Raw genomic sequence first — 24,041 nt, forward strand, 5'->3', positions numbered from 1 at the left:
TTGGTCTTAGAACAATCTACTGTCTATCTTCCCCAGTGTTACTGAAGAACAGTATGTCCCATCAGATGATTGTCCTCAGCAGAGGAGCCTGCACTCAGTCCCTGGGATTTTCTACTGTGTAGCTTGCAGACAGCTCTCCCTTTGGCAAAGTTTCCTTCCCCTTCTAAGTAACTGACCCTCTCCAAGCTACTACAAAGGCTGCCTAAGAGCTTACTGCTCCATATAGTCCTGCTACGCTCAAGTGCTGAATATTAGGCAAGATGATGTCTAGTTTGAGGGTACCTAAAATTACTTCTTGCATAGAGGAAGAAAAAAAAAAAGGTGTACGTCAAAAAAAACCAAACAAAAACCAACAAACCAAAAACACAGCTTGCCAAAATTGTCTGCAGGTGCAAAAGCCCCTACCACGAATTCCAGATGCAATCCCAACTGACTGTTTCCTAGCACTGCCTATTACTGTGAGCAGCTCCCTACTGAACCTGAAAGCTCCTCAGGCATTTAACTATATTCACCCACACATGTTAAGGAGATCCTGTTCTGGGAAGATAGGCACTTATCTGTTGCCTCAAGTCCCAGTACAATCCAGCTTAGGAAGACAGGCATTTAATCCCTTTTAGAAGTGTGAAAAATTAGCAGCAGTCAGAATTATGTCTGGCTTTTTCCAGCATGGGCCATCAGCTTCCACCTAGGTGCATAAGGCTGAGAGCATGACTTGAGCTAAGCACAGGATTGCCAGTGTACATTTTACCATTAGAGAGGGACTGATGTGTCACTGACATCTTACAATACTACCCCAACTATTATACCATGCTTGGGTAGAAGGCATCAACCTCTCCTGCTGTGTCTGGATATGAGGAGTTACTGGCTCCAGTTCTCATCTCAAGAGAAAAAACAAAAAACAAAAAACAAAAAAAAAACAAAAAACAAAAAACAAACAAACAAAAAAAAAAAAACAAAAAAAAAAAAAAAACAAAAAAAAACAAAACAAAAAAAACAACCAAAAAAAAAAAAAAACAAACAAAAAAACCCAAGGGGAACAAACTCACATGTGGAAAAGATGTGTCATACAGGAGACAAGAAAAACAAAGCATAACCTTGTCACTCTCCACCCTGTGCCAGAGAGCATTTGGACTGCTAGGGCAACCTTGGGTTTGCTTTTGTCTTCTCTGATGTGGCCCTGTGCCTCGTGTTCCCGGCTGCACAGGCACTCAGCTGCAACACCTACCATCCACACTACCCGATGGTTGCTGATTATGCCAGTCTGCTGGGAAGTTGGAGCTCAGGGCTTAATTAGAGTCTAAAAACATCACCCACTTCCTTTCTTACTAGTTTTTGCATCTTTATGCAAAATGTGGGTGGAAGCACTGTGATCTCATTAACGTCAGTCCTGCAGTAGGGATAGAGAGGCTGGATCCTGTGTCGATGGAGTGTTAGGAGTGTTTCAGATGAGTTTCCAGGAGGGTATCAGTGCTCTAGCTGCAGGCTGGCTTTGCCCACTGGCACTGTGAGTTCACTTGCAGTCAGTGGGAAGAAGAAGGCACTTTAAGTGCCTCAAAGAAAGCTGTCATTTTCTGCAGGTCTTCAGAAGTGCCTCTCTCTGTGTCCTCTGCCCATACAGCAAAGCTGAGGAATTAAGATTGCTCCTTTTGTCCCTTCCAGGGCTAAGACACCTAAAATTTCATTGAGGTAATAATGTTTCGGTGAGGTATCTAAAGTAGATGGATGAGATTCCAGCCTGAATACTTGAGGCTTTGCAGCAAATGATTGCAAGAATAAAACAAAGTGTCAATAAGAAGATGCAAGCTGTTGAAAACCAAAGAAAAGAAAGTATTGATTAAAATGAGGATGTATTAGAAGACTATTTGAAAAGAATCAAAGATTACAGCCTTTTGTAATTACTTTCATTCCTCCTCCATGTCCATAAGACTTTAGAAAAAAAATTAATATATTGTTGGAAAAAAAATCTTATCTTTTCTGTGACACTGTACTCATAAACCATGGAGGGCTGAAAATCATTGTAATACAGTCAGAAAAAGTAGTGGGTCGAATAAGACTGTAATGTTAACTCATCAGTTTTCCCTCACTTAGTCTAATTCCTTGGATAGCATTGTCTGAAAAAAGGCAGAGGAGTATTTATTGCAGTACCTTGAATATGCACCAATTGATTTTATTATACTAGAAAACCTGAGAAAGTATGATTTATTTATATACAGATTGTGTAAATACACTGTAGGCAAGTTTCACAGTTTAATGTTGAAAGGGCTTTCATTAATGGTGTAGTTCTGAGAAAAGGATGTAAAGCAACATAAAAGAGTCGAGATTTGATTTTTACTGAGATAAGTTGAAAGAATAAATCACCTTTAGTCAATGTGTTTCTTCTTTCATGTTGTTTTATGTGTTGCTCTTTCTACTTAACTCCATGCATGGTTGCAAAAAATATACATTAAGAATTAATCCCTCATTGATGTGACTTAATGGTGTCTATCATTTATGTTTGCCTAATTCCATGTGTTAATAAAAAAAAGAAAAACAACCAAAAACCACTAGAGATCCATAAAATTAAATGGTTGGTTTTGTCCTGGAGCAACTACACACTATGCTTCTACTTTATGTGTATTTCTGACAGAAGCCATAAAGTCAGTTATGCTGAGCAATGTATCTGGCACTGAAAAAAATGTTAATTGTATTTTTTTTTAGAAAGTATGGAGTGGGGTTGTTTTTAATGGCTAGAAGATTACATTTCAGATACACTTCCAGAACTTTGTACGGCTTCCCATCTTTCTCAGAGACAAAACGTTACCTAAAGACTTGAAACTGAATAAATGGGCCAACGTTTCCTACTGTGCAATGAGTGAGTTTTGGCTTGTATCGATACTGAGGCTCATCTGCATTTTTGAAAACCCACCGGTTCTGTGAATGAAAACCACGGCATCAGGGCTAGGATCTATTTCCTGTAGCCGAAGCCAGCCACCGACCCGAAGAACTGGTAGACAGGACCCGCTTTTCTGTCCCGAGTTCTCAGACTAAGTACTCAAACTAAGGCTGAGGACTGAAAACTGACAACATGAAACTTTCGAGATATAGCATGCGATATACTGGTTATCATTGTTAAGAAGGTATTCGTCAGACAGGTGTAAAATTCCGGCTCCAGAGGTAGGAAGGCTCCGTATAGTCAGCTACATTTGGAGAAATCGGTACCTGCAACTGAGACCTCGAGAGGAGTGAGCCTGAGGGATGCCCGAGGTGAGAGGGGCCGTGGCCAGACCCGGCGACGCCGTAGGAGTCCGCAGCAGCCCCTCATTTGTGCCAGGGTGAAAGGAAATGGTGCGAACCCGATGAGCACTTTCAGCCACGGGATCCTGAAGCGACGCCGTGTGCCTCGTTCCGCCTAGGAGCTGACTGCTTGTAGCTGTCACAGACCTGGAAGCAAGACTCTGCGCCCCAACCCCGGCGGCCTCACCGGGCGGGCTGTCACACCGCCACCGCCTCCCCCGCGCTGCAGCGTCGCGCACGCCGCCCCTGTCTCTCCGTCTCCCCCTGTCCAGCTGCTCGGGCGTCCCGGTGGGGGCTGAGCCGCCGCGCCGTCGCTGCTGTCGCCGCCGAGGCCGGTCCGCCCGCCGCCGCCCCTTCCCTTCCCTTCCCCCGCCACCGCACATGCCCAGAAGGGCGGGAGCCGCGGCGAGCCCGGGCGCTGCTGTGACAGCGGCGGCGCTTTCCCTTCCGTGGGTGGGTGGGGGCCGCGCCGCGCCCCCCGGCCCGGCCCGGCCCGGCCCGGCGGAAACACCGTGCCGGCCGCCTCCTCGCCCAGTGTCTTCCCTGCCGCGCCCCGAGCCCGCTGCCGCCGCGGGGCGGGAGGCGGCCATGTCGCTATTGTCTACGCTGGTGCCCTTGCTCCGGGTGTACTGCATCGGCCTCCGCGTCATCCTGCACCAGCTGCGCCGCCGCTTCCAGCCGCGCTGCGCTCCGGCCTCAGGTGAGCACGGCAGCCGGCGCCGCGGGGCGGGGCGGGGCGGCTCCGGGCCGGGGGGCAGCAGCCCCCGCCGCGGAAAGGGGAAAGTTTGCCGCGCCTCCCCCCACCCGCCACGGGCAGGCGGCAGTTCCGGGGCCCTGGGGCCGAGACCGTGCGGCCCAGCCGGGAGCGGCCGGACAGCGAAGGGAAGGGGAGGACAGGGCAGGACAGCCGCGACCTTGGCTGTAGCGCAGGGTGCCCGGGCCGTGCCGCATCCCCCGCAGCGGGGCAGGGGCTGAGGCACCGCGGCGGCCCCGGCACGGGCGCCGCCGCCGGACTCCTCCCCTGTTCCCCTTCGCCGGCCGAGCAGGACCCGCCGCGCCGCCCGAGGGCAGCGGCCCCGGGGGGCTGCGACTGGCGGGGCGCCCTCCCCGCCCCCGCCGCACCCCACCCTCGCTCCGGGCGCCAGGCCCCGGCCCCACCGCCCCGTCCGGCCCCCGGGCCGCGGCCGCCCCGGACGCGGGGCGGGGCGGGGGGCCGGGCCCGGGACGGGCGCCTGGCTGTACGCCGGCCTGACTTGTGGCCTCGGGAGGCGGCGTGGGGGTTCTGTGGGCCAGGGGTCCCCGCTTCTCCTCTTCCTCTCTTTGGCTCTCTGACAGTGTCTCCTGAGACCTCGGCTCAGAGCCGCGCGGGCGCTCCCTCCCTCAGCCCAGGTAGGTGCTTGGAAGGCGGGCAGCGGCAGGCAGCCTCCCCCGGTCCGGGCGCTCCCGTCGCCGCCGCCCGCTGTGCCCCCACCTCACCGGGGCGGCCGGGACAACCGCTTTCGGCCTCCCTGTCCCGGCTGCTCCAGGAGGGGAATGTACCTGTCCCTCAGAAGCTTAGTATTTGATATCGGCTGACACTCGCTGATAGCCTTTAAGCTGACAAGTGAGTGGCACTTGTAGTTTTTCCTAAGGGACTTCCAGGTTAGTCGTTGGTTTGAGAAGTTACGTTTTTACACTTTTCTGATTTGGATCAGCAGCGTGTTAAGTGCTGACTTAGGGGAAACTTTGAGTTTGTCAGAAAAACAACGATCTGCTCACATTACTCTTGAAGACTAAAATATTTCTGAGTTTATAAACTTAGAGCAAACTGAGTTCGTGCAGATGTGTAGGTTATCATCAGAGCTGACCATACAGCTGCATTGAAGTCTATGCCTTTAACTTCCTCTCCTTATCAGCAAGTGAACCTTTGTGGCCCTGTTGATAGTTTAAACCAAAGGAACAGTAGAAAAACTAATATTGAGAGGGCCTAGAGTTTCAGTAAGGAATTCAGGCAGATGAGGATATTGGTGTAGAGAATATCTGAAGTACTGGGAAGAAGATGGAACAAGTACACCGCACAATAGGAGCTTACTTGTTCATCTTATCACACATCGCATCCTTGGGTAGTGTTCTGTGTACTTTTTATTCATTCCTGATTCTTCTGCTGGGATTCCCTTTCTCATTTTCTAAAGGCAGCAATGAAACCCTCAAACAAACAGGAGGACCCTGGTGACAAAAAGGGCAGATGTGCATATGGTTTGAAGTCATCTGAGCATTTTTCTAGCATTAGCGTTTCTTGGCAGAGGAAAATTGGGTATTTTGCCTAGAGCGTGTAACACTTTCCAAATCTTTTTTCGAACCACAGAGAAACAGCATGATGAAAATGTGACCCAGTGCTTTGTTGCACTGTGCTCTTTGCTGCTACTGAAAAAAAAAAAAAAAAAAAAAAAAAAAGCATTGAATTTGGAAATGCCAGAGGAAGGCAATGAAGATCCAACCTAGGAAATGTCACTTGCCTAAGTGGGACCAAGGCAGATTTGACAGATGTGAAAAGTTTTCTTTGAGCCCTAATTTGGGATGGTTTTTTCCAAGGACAAATGGTTTCCTCCTCAGCTAGTTGTTTGCACACAGTGCCCTCTTGGCAGTTACCTGCTGCCTTGCTTTCACTCGCTGTGTCCATCTGCTGCTTAAAGAAGTGATTCACCTTAACAACTGGAACCTTTTTACCCAGATGAACCTTGTTTCCATAATAACTTCAAAATAGTGATGTCAGTGCAACAAAAAGCAAGAGTGTTATTAGAACAAGCTTGGATCAGTAAACTACAGTTCCTGTAAGAAAACCATGACTACTTTTTTCGGAGGGCAATCTAGAAAGGTGTGTATGTTTAAATTTTTTCTGTATCTTTTTGAGGGGGTGTCCATAACTCTCACAAGTACAGGCATTTTATTGTCAGGGTGCCTTCCTGGGGAGAGCTTGGAATGGTAAGGGGAACTGGGAAGGACAGGACAGAGAGGCGGAGATAGCTATTCCTCTGATCCTGGCTTCCTTGGCCCCAGTTTCCATGACAGAATTCCCACTCTCTGTACAGCAGTGCTGCAGATCTTGCTTGGAAGATTTAAAAGAGAGAGATGTCTGCTGGCTTGTCCTTTAGCTCTGTGGGTGAGTGAAAGGTTCTGGTCACAATGCAGCCCTTCTTCCTCTGAATATTCCAAGAAAAGCCTGCTTTCTCATCCTTGATATGAAGAGCTCAGGATTTTAATCCAAGTAAACAAAACTAGTTTCACTTTTATTTTTCCTTACCCTAAGTTAAGAGTTGCGTGCTCTTGGTACATGTGCTCTTAAAAGTGAGCCATGTGTTCTTTCACATCCTACTGGAGTTCATCTGTTTTTTATAGATGGAATTCAAGTCCTTTTTTGGGGGGGAAAGAGTTTGAGCTCTGAAATCTAGGTTCAGTGAAAGAAGTTGGTAATTGCTATGAGTTACAAACTGAAACAATAGTAACATTTTCCATTCAAGTGAATGTCCCCCACCTCAACACAGAGTAGGGAAGTTGACCTGGAATTCTGATCCTGAAGTTCAGGGGAGGAAAATACAGAGCTGAGATTACAAACAGGGTGTGCAGTCAGTGACTGCTTCGCTAACTAAAATCAACATAGAGGAAAGTGCAGAAATAAAGGGGAATTTAAAAATATTGAAAATATTTCTGCAAGTACTAATTGCATAAACGGTATAACTGCTAATATGTAGTTTTAGTGTTCAGTGGTTTAAATTATTTAATACTTTTCTTAGAAATCACTGATTGGACTTCTTTACAGTGCTTAATCTTTATTAATTGGAGGGAGGAAAAAAAACCCTGCATGACTAAAGTTCTTTATTAAAACAGCTTTTTTTTTTTTTTTTTTTAGCATCTTCCTCCTTCTTTTTTTCTTCTACTGTACATGTTTCATTGAATTTTGGTAGGAGAAACCTAAATCCTGAGTATTATGTAGTACTTTTGAAGTCTTTGTAGTTAAATTTGGAACCTGTAATGTGTAGAAAACTGTATCTGAAGAAGGTGGTTATGTGTATTAAGTTAAGGAGACCTTAAAGGTGACTCCCGTTCTTCTTAAAAGTGGTTAAAATTTCATACATTTTTTTATTTCCTCAATTTTTAGTTACTCAGTTTCCTCATTTGTACCAAGTTTCTTTACAGTTAATTGTGAAATGTTGATTTAGGATCATGCATCTCTTAATTTTGATTCATATTTTGAGGGCTCTTACTTTATATGAGTAAAGCATAGTTATACTTCCTGCTCTAAGTTGTTTGAGCTCCAGGTTGTAAATCATCCAGAGGTGGGTAGAGCAGTGACCAGGTAGGAAGGATTGATGGCAGGCAAAAATGCAGTTCCATCGAGCAGTTAAACTCTCTCCCCACGCATGCCCCTGAAATAGTTATTAAGTTAGTTTCAGAATGAGGAATCACTTGCTTTATGGTTGCCCCTCTGCTGACTGAGGCAAAGGTTGTGGGACAAGGATACCCACAGGGTGCCATTGCTGTGCATGCACATGCAGGGAGGCAGAGCTAAGGTTGTAAGGTGTCTGCACACCCCATGTTTCCTCACATCGCCGTGCTCGCTTTCACAGTCTGACTGACTCTTGTGCAGGTCTTGATCCAATTTTTTTCACCAATGGGGAAACTGAGCTCTGCCTGCAAGGGCAGCATGGCTGCCCTCCATGACACTAGTCATCACTAGCATTAATATTTTGGCCCAAGACCTGCCCTAGAGAGGGAAGTCATGGGTTTGTGTTAGGAGAATGAGACAGGGGTCTGAGAAGTGTGAGTAGACAGCACGGCCTGCCCCAAGAACAGCAGGGATGAGGTTCTAGGGCCAGAAAGTCTGGACTCTTCCTTCTCCTGTGGCAGCAGAGTTCACTGCAAAGGCAGCAGAGGATCCTCTCTCCAGGCTCTTAGAAGCCTCGGTCCCAGTACTGGCTGGTGGTGTTGGCCGGCCGCAGGAGGAGGCAAGGGAAAGAAACAGCAACTCCTCCGAAGGTGCTCTCCTGTGGGTGGGAATTCAGGGTTGCTGTTGATTTTGCCAGGACTAAGCTATGAACACTGTTTCACTGAAAGTGAAAAAGTGTACCTCTTCTTGGCGTAAAATGAGAGGTGTGGGGGTTTTCGGTTTGTGTTTGTAATGCCAATTGTGCTGTACAACACTCAAAGAGAGGCAAGGATGATGAATAGTTTATATTTGAGCTGTTACTAAAGTCTGTATTATACTGGCATATCCTTAGCTGTGGCAATGCTACTCTGGGCCACTATTGCCAAGTGCCTGATACATCACAAAAAGAAGGCAAAGCTGTGACATACATAAGAATGAAGACTGGGGTGAGTCTGTAACACTTCCATACTCTGAAATAACTTCTACTTTGTCAGTTGATGATGAACTTTTTATGATCCAAGGTGTGTCATAATAATTTTAAATATTAAAGATGCATCAACTCTTTTATTATAGCACCTTCCTCCTTACTTTCAGGAATTGCCAGGTAACTGCAGAGGAAACTGTAAGATTTAATTAAATGCTATGAGCCTCTGCACTTCCTCCAGACACCATGTTGTGGATTGAAAGGGAGGAATCTAAAAGTTATGATAATATGTATCGATATGATATGTCAGTGCACTATCTGATGGCATGGCAGGGTTACCTCATTACGCATTACACCACTTGGTCTTTCAAAATCATCAGTTTTTGTGGGATTGCATACCTTGGTGCTGTTGATATGCACATGTTTGGAATTAAGCAGCATTACCATGTTGAATCAATAGTTTATCCTGGCAACTTAAAGGCACTGAGTGAATCACAGTAGAAGGCATGCTAGTAGGCAGAACATTGCCCCTCCCTCAGGAAAAAATGCAAAGTGTCTACACCCAGAAGTAAATCTTCAGAACAAATCCAGTGAAATGCTTGCCCTGCATCTCTTATTCTGCTTCTAAACCAACAGCTGTGTTTAGATAAGTATGTTTAGTATTGGTTAACCTGTCTTTGGTCTTCCATTCAAGACATTCAGAAAATGTTGCAAAATCCCAGCTGTAGTTCAGAGAGAAAACTGTCTTTTCTTGCAAATGCTCATCAACAGCAAAAAGCACCCCAGAGAAGCTTGTACACATACTTGTTTGGTTTTTTGTTTTTTTTTTTTTTTTTTTTTTTTTTTTTTTTTTGGTCTCCTATGCAGCAATGTGAAAAAGTCAGATTGTTTCTTCCTGCCCTAACAGCCAGTCTTACCACCTGAGGATTCCTGGGTTTGGACACAAGTGCAGCTCCCAAGGAGCAGAGAAATAGCAATGCCACTGTTTTCAGTCCGATGCTCCTCATGTTCCTCTCCTGTTCTCTTTCTCTGGATTTTTGTAAAAGATGCTGCATCCATGTCTAACTAATGTCTTCGTTCTCATTCCCAATGCTGGCCAAGGCCCTGGAAGAGGGTTTTTTGCTGTCAATAGAGAAGTGTCAGGGTGCAATCGTGCTGTGCTGCAACTTGGCTTTTTGGTGTAGTGAGATCATCTCTGCTGGGTGCCAGCTGCCTGCACTGCTCCAGAGGCACTGTAGGCCTCAAGTAGCACTTGCATATGACTGCACAAGAAGTGTTTTCCTGTGCAGATATCAAGGTACAGATTGCCAAGTCTTGCTTTATCATCACACTCATTTCTAGTGTCATCCCCTTCCAACTTCTGTAGCCTCTTAAAGAAAATGCAGCAAAATTATTTTCCAGCTGATGTGGATAATAACATTTATTAGTGCTTCCCTGTGTGCTTTTCCTGTAATTATAATCGGCTGTTATTGCAGAAACCATGACTCTGAACTAGTACTTCAGGAGATGACTTTGATTTCAGAAAGAGGAGAGGATAGGTGTCAGACATGTTTTGCTGATCTGCATGTAGGTTCAAGTTCCTTTTTGTTTTGAGTCAGAAAACATCTTTACATTTGAGACGAGCAGATTATTGCCATAATTTGCATCACAGATTTTTTTTTTTAAAGCAAATGCTGTAACAGTTAGATCTAGCTAACAAAACTTCTTTCAAAGTAAACAAACAAGAAAACCTTTGCTCCTTCAGTATCAAGTTTCAATTGAAATAAAGGTGAACAGCAAAGTTCAGTAATTCTTAGGCAAGAGGATGTTGGTCTAGTTCTACCTTAAGAGGCAGGAAAATGCTATCACAGATGACCAGATTTTGTGACAGTATTTTATCAAGTCTGTGGTGGTGGTTATACTTTCTCTATCCAGAATTAGGAAATTCCAGAAAAAAAAGATTTACTCAGGTCTTCTAGCTCAGTTTCACAGAAGAATGGCCTATATTAAAACCCCTTCTAATTTTTGGCAATTCAGTGGGCTTCTTGTAGGTCACAGTTCCTGCAAATTTCCTCTTTAAAGTTGCGAATATAATTAGTGAGTAGGTTTCTTGATACATTCACAGAAACGCTGATTTCACATAGTTGAGTGTGGTCAAACTTGTGCTTTCTCATTGTATCTTTATCTTACTGCCTTTATCAGGTACTCATTAATGAGTGAAGGATCAAAAGGTGGGACGGTGGCCAAGAAGCAATGGAGAATAAAAGTTTAGAAGGTTCCCCATCAGACCTAAAGTTAGTGGCTCACCCGAGAGCAAAGAGTAAAGTGTGGAAGTACTTTGGGTTTGATACCAATGCGGAAGGATGCATATTGCAGTGGAAGAAGATCTACTGTCGTATTTGCATGGCACAGATTGCCTATTCAGGAAACACGTCCAACCTTTCCTACCACCTTGAGAAAAATCACCCCGATGAATTCTGTGAGTTTGTGAAAAGTAACACTGAGCAAATGAGGGAAGCCTTTGCCACAGCATTTTCAAAAATCAAGCCGGAGTCATCACAGCAGGTTGTTCAAGATAGCCTCATCATGAAGACCTACCAGAACTACGAAAACAAAAAACATCAGGAGCTGACATCTGCAGTCATCAGCTTAATTTGCGAGGGCATGTATCCAGCCTCCATTGTTGATGAACCCACCTTCAAGGCCCTCTTGAGAACAGCGGACCCCAGGTATGAACTTCCGAGCCGGAAATACTTTTGTACAAAAGCAATTCCTGAGAAGTACAGTGCTATTAGAGAAATTGTGCTGAAAGAGCTCACTGAGGTTCTGTGGTGTGGCATATCCACAGACATGTGGAGGAGCGAAAACCAGAACAGGTCATATGTGACTGTGGCAGTTCACTTTCTCAGCAGCAGCCCTGCCAACTGCCTGGCTGTGAACTCACGGTGTTTGAAAACGTTCGAAGTACCGGAGGATAACACTGCAGAGACCATTACACGAGTCCTTTATGAAACATTCATTGAGTGGGGGATCAATACAAAAGTCTTTGGTGCTACAACAGATTACAGTAAAGACATTGTAAAAGCTTGCTCTCTCCTAGATATCCCCGTACAGATGCCTTGTTTGGGCCACACTTTTAACGCAGGAATACAACAAGCTTTTCAGCTCCCCAAACTCTGCAACCTCCTTGCCAGGTGCCGAAAGCTGGTGGAGTATTTTCAGCAGTCTACGGTCGCAATGTACATGCTGAGTGAAAAGCAGAAGCAGCAGAATATTCTCCACTGCATGCTGGTAAGTGACCGTGTTTCCTGGTGGGGAAGCACGCTCGCTATGCTGCAGCGCCTCAAGGAGCAGCAGTTTGTCATTGCGGCTGTTCTCGTGGAGGACAGCAACAACCACCACCTCATGCTGGAATCCAGTGAGTGGAATACAATCGAAGGGCTGGTGGAGCTGCTCCAGCCTTTCAAGCAGGTTGCAGAGATGATGTCTGCTTCAAAGTACCCGACGATAAGTATGGTGAAGCCACTTCTCCACATGCTTCTGAATACTACTCTGAACATCAAAGAGAACGATTTGAAAGAAATCAGCATGGCAAAGGAGGTGATTGCTAAAGAGTTGTCAACCACCTACCAGCACACACCTGAGATAGACATGTTTCTCAATGTTGCAACTTTCTTGGATCCCCGCTACAAGAAACTGCCTTTTCTTTCAGCCTTTGAGAGGCAGCAGGTGGAAAACAGAGTGGTGGAAGAAGCAAAAAGCTTGCTGGAGAAAGTAAAAGAAAATAGCTTTAGAACTGAGGAGAAATTCTTCACTGTTTCAGAAGAGCCCCCTATGAAAAAAATCATCATCTCCTCTACTCCTCCTCCTACCAGTGTCATCAACAACATGCTTGCAGAGATCTTTTGCCAGACAGGAGGCGTGGAAGACCAGGAGGAATGGCATGCTCAAATCGTGGAGGAGTTGAGCAACTTCAAGTCGCAAAAGGTCCTTGGTTTGAATGAGGACCCGTTGAAGTGGTGGTCTGACAGACTAGCGCTGTTTCCAGTTTTACCAAAGGTTCTTCAAAAGTACTGGTGTATTCTAGCCACAAGGGTCTTCCCTGAACGCCTTTTTGGTTCTTCTGCTAATGTTGTAAGTGCAAAGAGAAACCGGTTAGCCCCAGCTCACGTGGATGAGCAGATTTTTTTGTATGAAAACAGTCGCAATGGGTCTGAGGCAGAACCGGAGGACGAAGATGAAGGAGAGTGGGGTTTGGAACAGGAACAGATTTTTAATTTAAATGACTCGGTGAACATAAACAACAATTTCTTTAATATTCGAGACAGTGGGTTTGTTTAACAGGACTGCTGCGGTACATTTAATGACAAAGAAAAGAGGTATTTGTCTTAAGTTACCAAAAATTCTTTTATTTTATGCTATGAATGCTGTAAATATTGAACAGTTGTAACAAACTTGATTTAGCTTCCATTGTCTGTGTTTTTCCCACTGTCTTAAAATATGAATAACTTGTGATCAAACAGCACTGAAATGAATGAGGAAATAAATTCTACAAAGACCGTGATTTCTGACTGTGGCCCAGGTTTCAGAAAGCACTTATCCATGTGCTTCCTTTCCACTTGTTTCAGTGAGAGACAAACACATGCTTATGTGCTTTCTATCATAAAATTATTTTCCTGAGTTTGGATCTTGAAGAAGTTTTTAAAATTTATGCCTCTGTTTGTAAATCCTGTGTGACTCAGGATGCTAGCTTTAAATTTTGGATTTTAAAATGTTTTAAAATCCATAGATCTGAGCAGTGAATATTTTTAGAATATATTGTGTCTATGGAATGAAAAAAGATCTTGAGCCTGATTTTCACTACCTCATGTCTTAGGTCTGGTCTATGCTAGAAAAGTTCAGCTGGTGTAATTCTGTTGGTTAGGGGACTGATGTGTTATTTTAACTGATACTGTGCTGGCATAGGCAATAGTGTGGATGCATTTATACCAGGATAATTTATTTTCCTTTCCAGTCCAGTGTACATGGCATAAACACTTAAACTGGTATTGCTGTGTCCACATTAGTCCAGTTTTGCCATTTAACTGCAGCTAAATGGCAAAATTGTTTTTTTGTTTGTTTTGTTTTGTGTCTAAGCAAGCCCTGATTGTAGTCTCTTGTGCTTTTGCATAATGGGAACTAAGTGTGGGGTTGAGGCAGTGTTGTGTTAGCTTCGCCTTGTGCCGATGCCATGGCTGATGCCACATGTGTGTAGCAGGCAAGGCATCAGCCTTGGTAAGGGAGGGAGGGAAGGAGAGGGCAGGGAGACGTCAGCAGGCCACGGGTCTAACAGTTTATTTGTGTTATAAAATCCTTAACCTCTTCATTTAATGGGCACTTTGCCCAGGGTAGCTAGAAAATTTTGTTGGCAAGAAGAGCAAAATAAAAAAGCTTTAATATAATGTAAATATATTTAACAGAAGGGGACCCCTCCATTTCCTCACATGTATTTAGTGAATCTTTAAAATTGTTTTTTGTTACGTTAGCACTTAAAAAGTTTTTTCACCTGTCTCTTTTTGATTCCGTTTGTAGAGTGGACCTTAGTCCTGTCCAGTCTAATGTTTGAGTACTGTTTTGGATTAGTTATATATTGTAACTACTCCCTTTGTGTCTCCAAGCGTAAGTGTTTTAAGCCCTTTTGAGGACTTGGCAAACAAGAAAAAAGAAAGGAAACCAACCTGAGACCCTCCCTGCCCCATCTCTTATGAAATACTGCAGTCATAAACAGGATCAGAGTTCACGCTAGACACAAAGTTGGGTGCACCACCTTTTTTTTCTGAGATGCAGTGGAGGACTCTTGGCATTTTTCAGTTACAATCAAGGTTTGCTTGGGGTATCATTTCTGTTACTGGTGTCTCACCCCCCCACCTCGGTGTGAAGTCTACAGCTATGTTAAGCAATATCTGTCTGTTACTCTTCTGGTGGAAGAGAGTTGGGGTTTTTTCATCCTGATGGCACCTGTGGACATTGGGTTGTAAAAAGGGCACAGACAGCAGGAACATACAAAAATGAGAATGGCAATGGAATTGAATCTATTGCCAAACTGTTTGTTTATGGTTTAGTTTAATAGTTTCTGGAAGTTTGAGGCCTCTGTTCTTTGTAGGTGGTGGGAAGGGATGGGTGAAGAGGAAGGACGGAGGTTAGGCTGAAGGAACAGTGAAGTTAGTAACTGCAACTACACAAACAAAAATGTTTAAGCCTGGGAAAAATGCAGTTAGCAGGTAGTGCGGCCTGTGTTTGGCTGTTGGTAAGCCTGGGGTTTTGCTTTCCAGTGCCCTGAAAACTGATTTGCACTTGTACAAAATACACTCACTGTGCATCCTGTTGAATGTTGCTACTCTCCTTGTCCACTGAAGAGGTGTGTATGTTTGCCCAAGGTGCAAAACGCAGGCTTGGCCTAAAATCCTACAAGTATGTAGGGTATCTGAAGGCAACAAAATCAAATTATGGAAGGGAGCGAGATACGTGAGCTCCTCTGACACCCCAGCAGTCTGCCAGGAAGACCTCTTGGTTTTTATGGCCATCACTTGCAGCAGCTGCTATCACCACTGCAAGCCCTCCCTCCAGGACCTGCACAAATGCTGGCGTGAAGTGTGTGGATCTTGTCTTACATGAGCATAATTTAAAGCTGTGCCCTCACAGTCAAGGCAAAGCCCAGAGCCCCCTTGGTCCACACTTGGCCTTCCCCTGCTGGCAGCATTGTATCCACCATCTTCATCCTCCTAGGGCTGAATGTAAACAGTGACGCTTACAAGCAGTTTTACTGAGATCAGTGCAATGCACTACTCTCTTTCTTCCAGCTTCTTTTTATTTTTTGGTATCCAAAATAAAATTGTAGTCGGTTCAATTGATGTGTCTCAGCATTCTTTAAAAAAAAGGAGAAGGAAAAAAAAAAATAGAGCAAAATCATTGTTAGTCTTACCCATTCATTGTCTGTGAAATTTTTTTATTTAATGTTCTAAGCCTGGAATATTGTTAAATAAACCAGAAAAATAAGTTAGTTACTAGATTATTTGTCTGATGTGTGGTCATATCTGCAGCACTTTATGACTTTGAACTCTTCCGCAACAGGGGGAGGTTGTATTCTAAGGATTTAAAGCTATGCATTTATTTTCCTTTTGATCCTGTAAGTTATTTTTTAAAAATGCTGTACAAATCTTTTGGATTAAAAAAAAATGAGGATGAAAAATGTTGGAAGTTTAGATGGTTTCTCTTGCTTAAATACGTGTGGTGTTTTTCATTTATTGATTTTCTAAGATTTTCTGTTGTTTAGTTGGGTGGAGAGGGAGAATTGCAGAGCTGTTTTAAATGTTGCTACAACTTGAGTTAACCCTGGTGTTTCTGCCAAGGGGTGGCCCAGAACACATATCCTAACAATGCTATTAAATCAACTTTGTTTCTGTTTCTTGACAGCTGCTTTGAATCCACAGCGTAAGGTTTCCTTTTCAGTACAGCTGAGACATCTTTTTGGAGGGGCAATAGAGGAACTTCAGCTTTTGAATACATTCATGCTAAAAAAGTGAATTTTGAACAGGCTCTCAAAGTATGTACTCTGTGTCCAAAGAAGAATTGCCCTTGTCGCCAACTAGGTATTGCCAATTCAGGATTAAAACTCAGGGGGCTAGGTGAGGTTTCTTGGGGTAACAATATAACTAAAGGGAGTTTTGTGTTTCTGACCAACCCTTGCATGAATTTCACCTCCCTCTGCCATCAGGGATTATGTGAAGACAAAGAGAAAAGCCTGAACCATACTGAAGTTGAAAAGGTGAATTTTTTCCAGCAAACAATGTCTGAAGTGCTTTGGTTTAAAGGAGGGCAATAAAGTTCTGTATTATTTATGAAAAGGCTGTATTGTTTTAAGTTTCTATTTCAGCAGTCTATTCGATTAATTTCAAGCATTTTCTTTAACCAGTGTCATGATGTCCAGTTAGCTTTACAGGAGCATATGTAAGCTGGCAGGAATATTAACAGCAAAAAAAGACAATTCAGTTATTTTTAATATTTTAATATTTTATAGGACTTCTGAAGACTTAAAAGTGACGTGTAGTTCTTGATTTTTTGTCCTTTTCATGTGACAGTTTAAAAAGAAGGGGTTGCCTTAGGACACCATTTCTGAAGGAGGGGAAGTGCATGGATATGAACACAGAAGTGGTGTATTTTACATATTCCATGACTACTGGGGAAAGGAGGCTTTATGCTAGAAAAATTACATTTTAGTCTCTGTACACTATCGTCCTTTTGGTAGTCTCCATTTCTGAGTATCCTTTTGAAGATCTGGTGATCCTGGTTCTTGTGATGTTATTTAGTCTAGACTCGCTTTTTGCCACTGCTGGAAGGACTCTCGTGGTCTTTTGAGTTTTGTGGCTTTTTTCTTTTCCTTTGGACCAGACTATATTGTCTGTCTTATCTCCTCCAAATTCATGTTCTGCTAAATTTAAAACACTTTTAGGGGACATAAGGAAATTATGGAATTTTTTTTTCTTTTTTTTTTTTTTTTTGCTTTTTTAGTGACATTTGGTGCTGTAGAGAAAATTTAAAGATACAGCTTTATTTTATGTCTGCCTTAAGAGCACATCAGTAAAGCATGTCTTAATACTATTTAAACTGTAATTTCAAAGCATCTCTGCAGTTGCAGTTTATAATGCTGTTGCTTTTAAGTACAAAACAATTTCCTTTAAATTGATCAATAAAAATCAATTAAATATATTTTTACTGTTCTTGCAGTCCCTTTCAGTGCCCCTGCGGTTGAGTAAAAATGCCACAAGGGAATTGAATTTAGCATTAAGAAAATGAAAAAAAAAAATTTAAAAAACTACTGTCTTTGAGCTTACCTTGTGTTTTAAAAGCACAATTGGATTTATATTTTTTTAAAATTCAAAGGCTGTTGCAGCAGCTATTTTCAATTAAGAGAGCCTCAGAACTTGGAATTGTTAAAATATTAAGATTTTTGAGCGTTTCTGCTTACATTTCCACACTGAGTGGTATTGATTTCTCTTGCTGCTAAAAGATCACAAAAATGATGCTTGCCGTCTGCAGTGCTTTGAAATAGGTGATCAGATGTAACTTTTTTTCAGAGGTTTTGAAAAGACTACTACCTGCTGCACACGTGTGCTGGTTTCCTTGCATCACAATTACTTATTTCCAGTGACTTGAGTTTGCCAAGTCCTCCATCCTGTCTTCTCTCTGTGGCCCTGGCTGGGCAGAATGATGGGTGGTAGCAGCAGGAGAACTCCAGCTTCTTCTCTCTTCTCTTAGGGATTTCTTGTGAGATCAGATAAAATGCAGTTTAGAAAGAGTTTAAACTAGGTTCTTATTCCATTCCTCGGGGGCTGCAGCAGCTGTGGCATGGTGTGAAAAGGCAGAGCCAGTGATTCCTCTCCCCACAGTGATGTATACTGGGATACATGGCTCAATTGGACCAAAAGTGCCTGTGTAGGGAATATGCTGGAGAATTGAGCTCAGCACAGCTAGGAAGCTACACTCAGAGTCAAAGGTATAATAAGCATGTCAGGGAAGAAACAATATCTGTGCTGCTCTCCTTAGATAGGGGTTTAAGGTAAAAACTAACAAGATACTGGTTTGTGCCCTAGGCTGAAGCTGTGCCTGGGAGATTTTGTGATTATTCAAATAGTTATGTGTTTAATACTGACATAGAAAAGAGTGTTCTGTGACATTGAAATAAATATTTTATATAGACAGTAAAGCTTCAGTTCCTTTTTTGATAGGTATTTTGGGTGACATTTAAAGTTGTTTTCCTGGAATAAATGCCATGGCTAGAGGTACACCAAGATTCAGCTCTCAGAAGCAGTAGGGTACTCCTGTCCTCAAGTATAAGAGACAGGAGGAGCTACTTTCATTTGAAGTGAAAAATGTTGTCTTTATTTTAACACTCTTAAGTAGAAGATAATTGAAATGCATCCCTAAATGTTTGTCATAGCCTCGTAATTTAGATATCTGTAGAGAATGAATCTATTTGTTTTTGCTTAGTTCACTGAAAATATGACTGTATTTGTCCCTAGTTGCATGTGCATAATATCATGTTAAACAGTGCTTCCCCAAACAATGCAGAATAGGATTATTTTTTATATGGCAGTTTCTTTGATTACATATAATATTCTGTCTGTTCATTGTCCCCAAATACTTGCAGTTAGGAATGAAAAATTCCTTTTTTATTTCTCCAGTGGATACTGCTTTGCTTTTAAATTTGAGGTATTTTGTGTGTCACTGGGTCTTTACAGACACTGCACTTGAAAGGGTTTCATTCTCCCTTTCTTTTTTTGCTTTTTTTTTGTTTGCAGTTTTTTCTCATGAGTCATCAGTGAGGTTTTTCAGTGATAGGAATTTGCAGTCATAACAAGGAAGATGACAACTCAGCATCAGGAGAGCTCATGCCAGAAACATCCCTTCCCATGTTGTGAATGCAGTCCTCCAAGGGAAACCTTCATCTTCTCGAGCACGACCTTCTGACGTGTGTGAGAGAAAAATAAGGTGCCTTTGCAAGAAATGCACAGTTCCATGTTATGGGTGATGGTGCAGTTTGCTGTGAGTTTGTGCTCTGGGATGCACTCAGTGGTTTGACACCAAATAAAAGTTTCTTGAGCACACAGCAGAATTTACATGAACAGAAGGAATTTAATAAGAAAAGTGAAGAATGCAATTGCTTTACTTATGGGAACAGATAGGAAGTTGGTCCATCTAGGGAGAATGCTGAAATTTTATCAGGGGTCTCCAATTTCTGTCCAAAATCCTGATACCATTTAAAAATGCTAAATGACTAGCCTTCCTGTAGTCTGACATTTTAGAACTCTGTAAAGCAATTGTTTTACACACGTTTTGGTGTTCACATGCTGCTGGCAATGAGCTCTGTTAACTTCAAAGAACTCCTGAACTCCCAAATGGCCAGGGAGGAGTTCTCATTACTGAGGTATTGAACAAGAAGGGAGATTCAAGCTCTTAATGTGACCTGGCCTCCAGCCTGTGGGAGTGTGGGCTGAAGGGACTGTTTCTGGATGATATTTTGACACATTGATCTACATAGATAAACATTCACATGCAGTCCAAGAACTTGCCACTGATCGTAAATCTGGCTGGTCCCAAGGGAACGAGTGCTGTGGTGAGAAATCCAGTCTTGTGGATGAGTGGAGCATGTATCCTTTCTAGTCCCTCATTCTAAGCCCCACTTTATTTCCTGTGCAGCAAGTATGTTGGTGCTGCTCTGTGCTATGTTGTTTGCTGTGTGCCTCTTGTATTCCAAGTGCAAAAATAGGAGAATGGGGCCTGCATGTTTTCAAGCATTGGTGAATGCAGGCAGAAGTTCACCTGGGCTGTTTATGATTTGCTGTCTGGTTTACACGTATAGTGGGTTGAGGATAATACAGTGTTTACCCCATGGTGTTGAGAATGAGAGACTAGCGTTGCTGCTTGGAGATTACTGTGTACCCGCTCAGAGAAATGAAGTGAGAAAAGCACAGTGTTGTGCGTGTTGTATCTGAAGGTATGACTCAATGCCCAAGTGGGCTCACATGAACAAGTTCTGCTGTAGTCTTGCAGACAAATCACCTTGCGCATGCTCTGCCGACACCACCCCACCAAAGATTTCACAGTTCTTTTTGGAGAGATAAATTCAGAGATAATACATGAAACTATTTGTCAGTTGTTAAGACCATTGCAATATGCTTTTCGTGCCTTTTTTGGCAATGTATGCTAGAGCTGATGGAAGACAACATTCTTATTTTAACCCAAAGACAGCTCTTCCCTGCAGTGAGGAGATCAGCTCAGTCCACAAAGTTGATCTGTTGGCTGCACTTCTGCCTTTTCTCTAGGCTGTTTAGGAAAGTTGCTGTGCTCCGCAGAGGGAAAAGCAGTTTCCTCCAGAGTGTTTTCCCTGTGTTTTTGTGTTGCTGGGGCTGCTTTCTGGTCCGCACATGCCTGAAGGAAGGGGAGGGGCCAGGGTTTTTGCCATGATTCTGCTTCCCTGGGCTGATTGGCCACCCCTAGAAGAAGATTGTGCAGAAGGTGACACTGCCGGGTGATAAGTTTGCAAACACCAGGACTAAAAAATGATTCGTTCATTGTATATTTATATTTAGGCTAAGATTAAAATGATACAAAGTGTGGCCTTAAAAGGAGTCTGCAGAGTCTAGTCCTTGATTTAGGTGTCTAAATAGAGATTTAGGTACCTTATGTCCAAAAGCAATCTGTTTTGCAGGCTCTGCCTTCAGACCCTCTAAAAATGCTGACATCACAATTTTGTCTCTTTTAGTATCTTTTAAATAATGATATTTTGGGGTGGACTGTGTGAAATTGCAAACCACAACTTTTTATTTTACATATGTTCATTTTGTCTTCCATTGTGCTTCAAAAGTTATTATCCATAGAATTATTCTGTCTAAAAAAAGCAATCAGAACACTTCAGATCCCAAATGTAAGTGAGCTTTGAAAGTAAGAGAAATATTCTGCCCCACAATTCATAAGCTGGAAGCTTAATTATTCTGTTGTTGAAAGAGGCAATTGTAATTGAATTTTGCCCAAATATGGGAGAACATGAAGTTTAAATATTTACATTTTTAGGTAAAATTCTGAGTAAAAGACTTAAATGTAAGCACCTCATTTTGTGCCCTTCCCTACATCATAGCAATATGGAACCAGACCCATGGTATTTCAGTGAGGGTACTAGTGAAAGGGCAGCCCCCTTTTACCTAGTCATTATTCTGCTTGTGAGATGTTTCAGTTTTGATGATTTAGTTATAACAAGCATTAAATCAACGGTTTCAGCAGATGTGAATAGGCATTTCTGTTGCGTGGATCTTTCTTCCTCGGTAAACAGGAACTTATGGTCCTTTGTTAATGCAGAACGAAGAAAAGGAGGCAAGTGGGGGTACACTATTAGAGGTGGAAGGTTAGCTGTTTGCTTTTTGCTTATGCAGCTGAAGCAGTGATAGATTTCAGAGCCAAGTGATGGATTCCATCTGTGCATTTGAGTCTAACGATGGGCAGATGGTATCTTTGCAAAGGATATATGGTCTTTGTCTTCAAGTCAGCACTCTGCCAAGCAATGGCTGGTTATGCAAATTCAAACTTCTGCAGTCTCTTAATCTCTGCAGTTTTGGGGCTATTTGGCCTAAGATCTTGTTTAGGTGATAGAGCAAACTCTGTTAGCTTTAGCATCTCTGGTGCTAATGATGAGATGCTGCAACTCAAGAAAATGAGCTAGAAAATGCAATTATTTCTCTGCATCATAAAAAGGGTTGCTTAACCAAATTCTGCTCAGCCACACTTCAGCTGAAGGCACTGGAGGTTGTAGAAACTTATCTGAGGAATGTAAGAGCTTTACCGACAGGGTAGTTAGGTGGATTAAGGTCTTGAGTCACGCAGGACCTTGTGTGGACTCCATCATGAGACTACCTGTACAAATTGCACAATCAGAAGTCTTGTTTGGTTTAGATGTGAGTGCTGAAGCAGCCTCCTCTAACATTTAGCATGGCCAGAAGGCAGGTGGAAGTAGTCATGGACCCCATTATGTTATTTTTAGAGATACTTTTGTAGTAGCTAAGTAGTAAGTCAGATTTCTTAGACCATGTAGGTACTGTCCCACCACAAATGCTTTACTTGGAGCTCCCTTGCACAGTGCTGGAGTAGTAGTGTTGAAGTTCCAAGGGCACTGATTTGTGATTCTTGATTCAACTCAGTTGTGGTAAAACCTTTAATGCATTAAACAAATGCATTCTTAGGAAATACTTCAATATCCATGTCTCTATGATTATGTGCCTTGCCTTACAGACAGGGCAGGATTCATGCAGTTAAGAGTAAAAATGTTACATAAACACACGCATGCAGTCCTATCCTGGTGTTTGAAGAAACTGTCACCTGTCAGTTTCAAGCATTCCATCCTCAAAGTTTCTAAATTACAGATGTCATTAGAGACAGTGAATTTTGACTTTATCATACTGTATGAATTACTGCATTAAAGCTGCAGATGTGGAATATAGCATAATTCAAATGGGCACATTGCCAGCAAGGAAAGAAAATATTTGAGAGCTGCAGTTCCCAAAGCAGACAGCCAAAAAAGCAGGGAAGTTTTGCTTCACATCAGGATTGCTTTTAGGAAAAAGAATCTGAAATAGTTTTGTAATAAAATAATAACATTTGTTTTCATTTCATTGTATTTGTGCTCTGCTAGGAGAGCTTTGATACCTCACAGAATATTCACTGGGCAAGGAAATGTCCCCATCCTACCCTACATCCTCTGAGTTATATAAAGCTGAATTAGAGTGCTTGGCTCTGATACACTTCTGCTTTTTGTTGTGTGCCTGTTTTCTGCCAGAGTATGCTTTCTGGGACATGGATGTTTTGCTGTCTGAGGGAATGCCTAACCATGATTGCTAACATTGCTCAATATTTTAAGTTATCCTGGAGAGGTAAAGAAGAAAAGGAAAATTGGACCAAAAAAATGCACTGAACTTGTTTCTGAAGGAGGAGTTGGAGGGAACAGTTGAAACATTTCTTTTTTTTCTTGTTGACACATTGGTGACACTGGTAACATGGTTGATATAAGTTTGTTTGTGTGTTTTTTTTTCTTTTTGACACATTGGTAACACTGGTAACATGGTTGATATAAGTATTTTTTTCTTGTTGACACATTGTTTACACCGGTAACATGGTTGATATAAGTAAACACCTGGTTGGTAAGATCCGCACTGAGTGCAGATGTGAACTGATGTGAACTTGACTGGCGTGAGGAAAGGAAGTCACTCCAAATCAAAGCAAAGCTCTGCCACCTCCTGATCTCACATCTCATGCTGGTGTTTCTCTTATGTACAAACCAGGGACTGAAGTTAATGAACCTTTTGAGTGTTCAATGAATTTGGGATTAAGCTTTTAATCTGCTATGCTGCAGGCAAGGGTTTGATTGTCAGCTCCGGCTGCCCAGGTGTGATGTGCTGCAGCAGGAGGCAGGTGATGCTCCGTGTTAGCCATTTGTACTGAAACTGCTGATGAGGACCCCAAGGCCATGTTCTCTACAAAGCCAGCCCACAAGGTAGACTCTGTTCTAGGAAGGTTATTTTTAAAACAGAAACAAATAGTTCGGTATAACAGTATTTTTTAACAAGCACATCAACCAGTCCTGACTAAGGAAATTACAAAGGAGTTGGAGTCAGACCTCATTCTTTAAAAAAAGTTCAGTGGTACCACTGCAAATGGCTTATAAAATCTGCAACACAGAATAAAAGGACTTTAAACAAAATGTTACAGGCACTACACTTTCTGCAGACCAGGACTGACACAGTGATGACCTTTCAATTTTTTCTTACTGAATGTATCCCAATGAGGAGAGTACAACAGTAACTGTTGTCTTTATGAAAATTGGATATAACCTCAGTAACTGGAAATGGGACATTTGTGCTATGAAATGCTTATTATAGC

General features: G+C 42.7%; 2 protein-coding genes across 4 annotated transcripts in view; both read left to right on the forward strand.

Moving 5' to 3' along the window:
* Window positions 1-18,305, forward strand: part of ZBED1 (zinc finger BED-type containing 1) — a 57,619-nt gene extending 39,314 nt beyond the window's left edge. The window contains exons 1-2 of one of the 2 annotated variants that reach the window (XM_066176468.1): window positions 3,897-3,973; window positions 10,782-18,305. In XM_066176468.1, the coding sequence (XP_066032565.1) occupies window positions 10,833-12,920 (2,088 nt within the window). In that variant the 5' untranslated portion in view covers window positions 3,897-3,973; window positions 10,782-10,832 and the 3' untranslated portion in view covers window positions 12,921-18,305. Of the gene's footprint in view, window positions 1-3,896; window positions 3,974-10,781 lie in introns of those variants that run through there. The other variant, XM_066176469.1, reaches the window with a different exon arrangement.
* The window catches only part of DHRSX (dehydrogenase/reductase X-linked), a 163,076-nt gene continuing 142,760 nt past the window's right edge, over window positions 3,726-24,041 (forward strand). Inside the window, exon 1 of one of the 2 annotated variants that reach the window (XM_066176473.1) lies at window positions 3,726-3,973. In XM_066176473.1, coding sequence (XP_066032570.1) covers window positions 3,862-3,973 — 112 coding nt within the window. In that variant the 5' untranslated portion in view covers window positions 3,726-3,861. The remainder of the gene's footprint in view (window positions 3,974-24,041) is intronic. The other variant, XM_066176470.1, reaches the window with a different exon arrangement.

The sequence above is a fragment of the Chamaea fasciata genome, unplaced genomic scaffold (genome assembly GCF_029207755.1).
Source record: "Chamaea fasciata isolate MVZ Bird 193981 ecotype frontalis unplaced genomic scaffold, bChaFas1.0.hap1 SCAF_2, whole genome shotgun sequence".
In the NCBI taxonomy this organism is placed as follows: domain Eukaryota; kingdom Metazoa; phylum Chordata; class Aves; order Passeriformes; family Sylviidae; genus Chamaea; species Chamaea fasciata.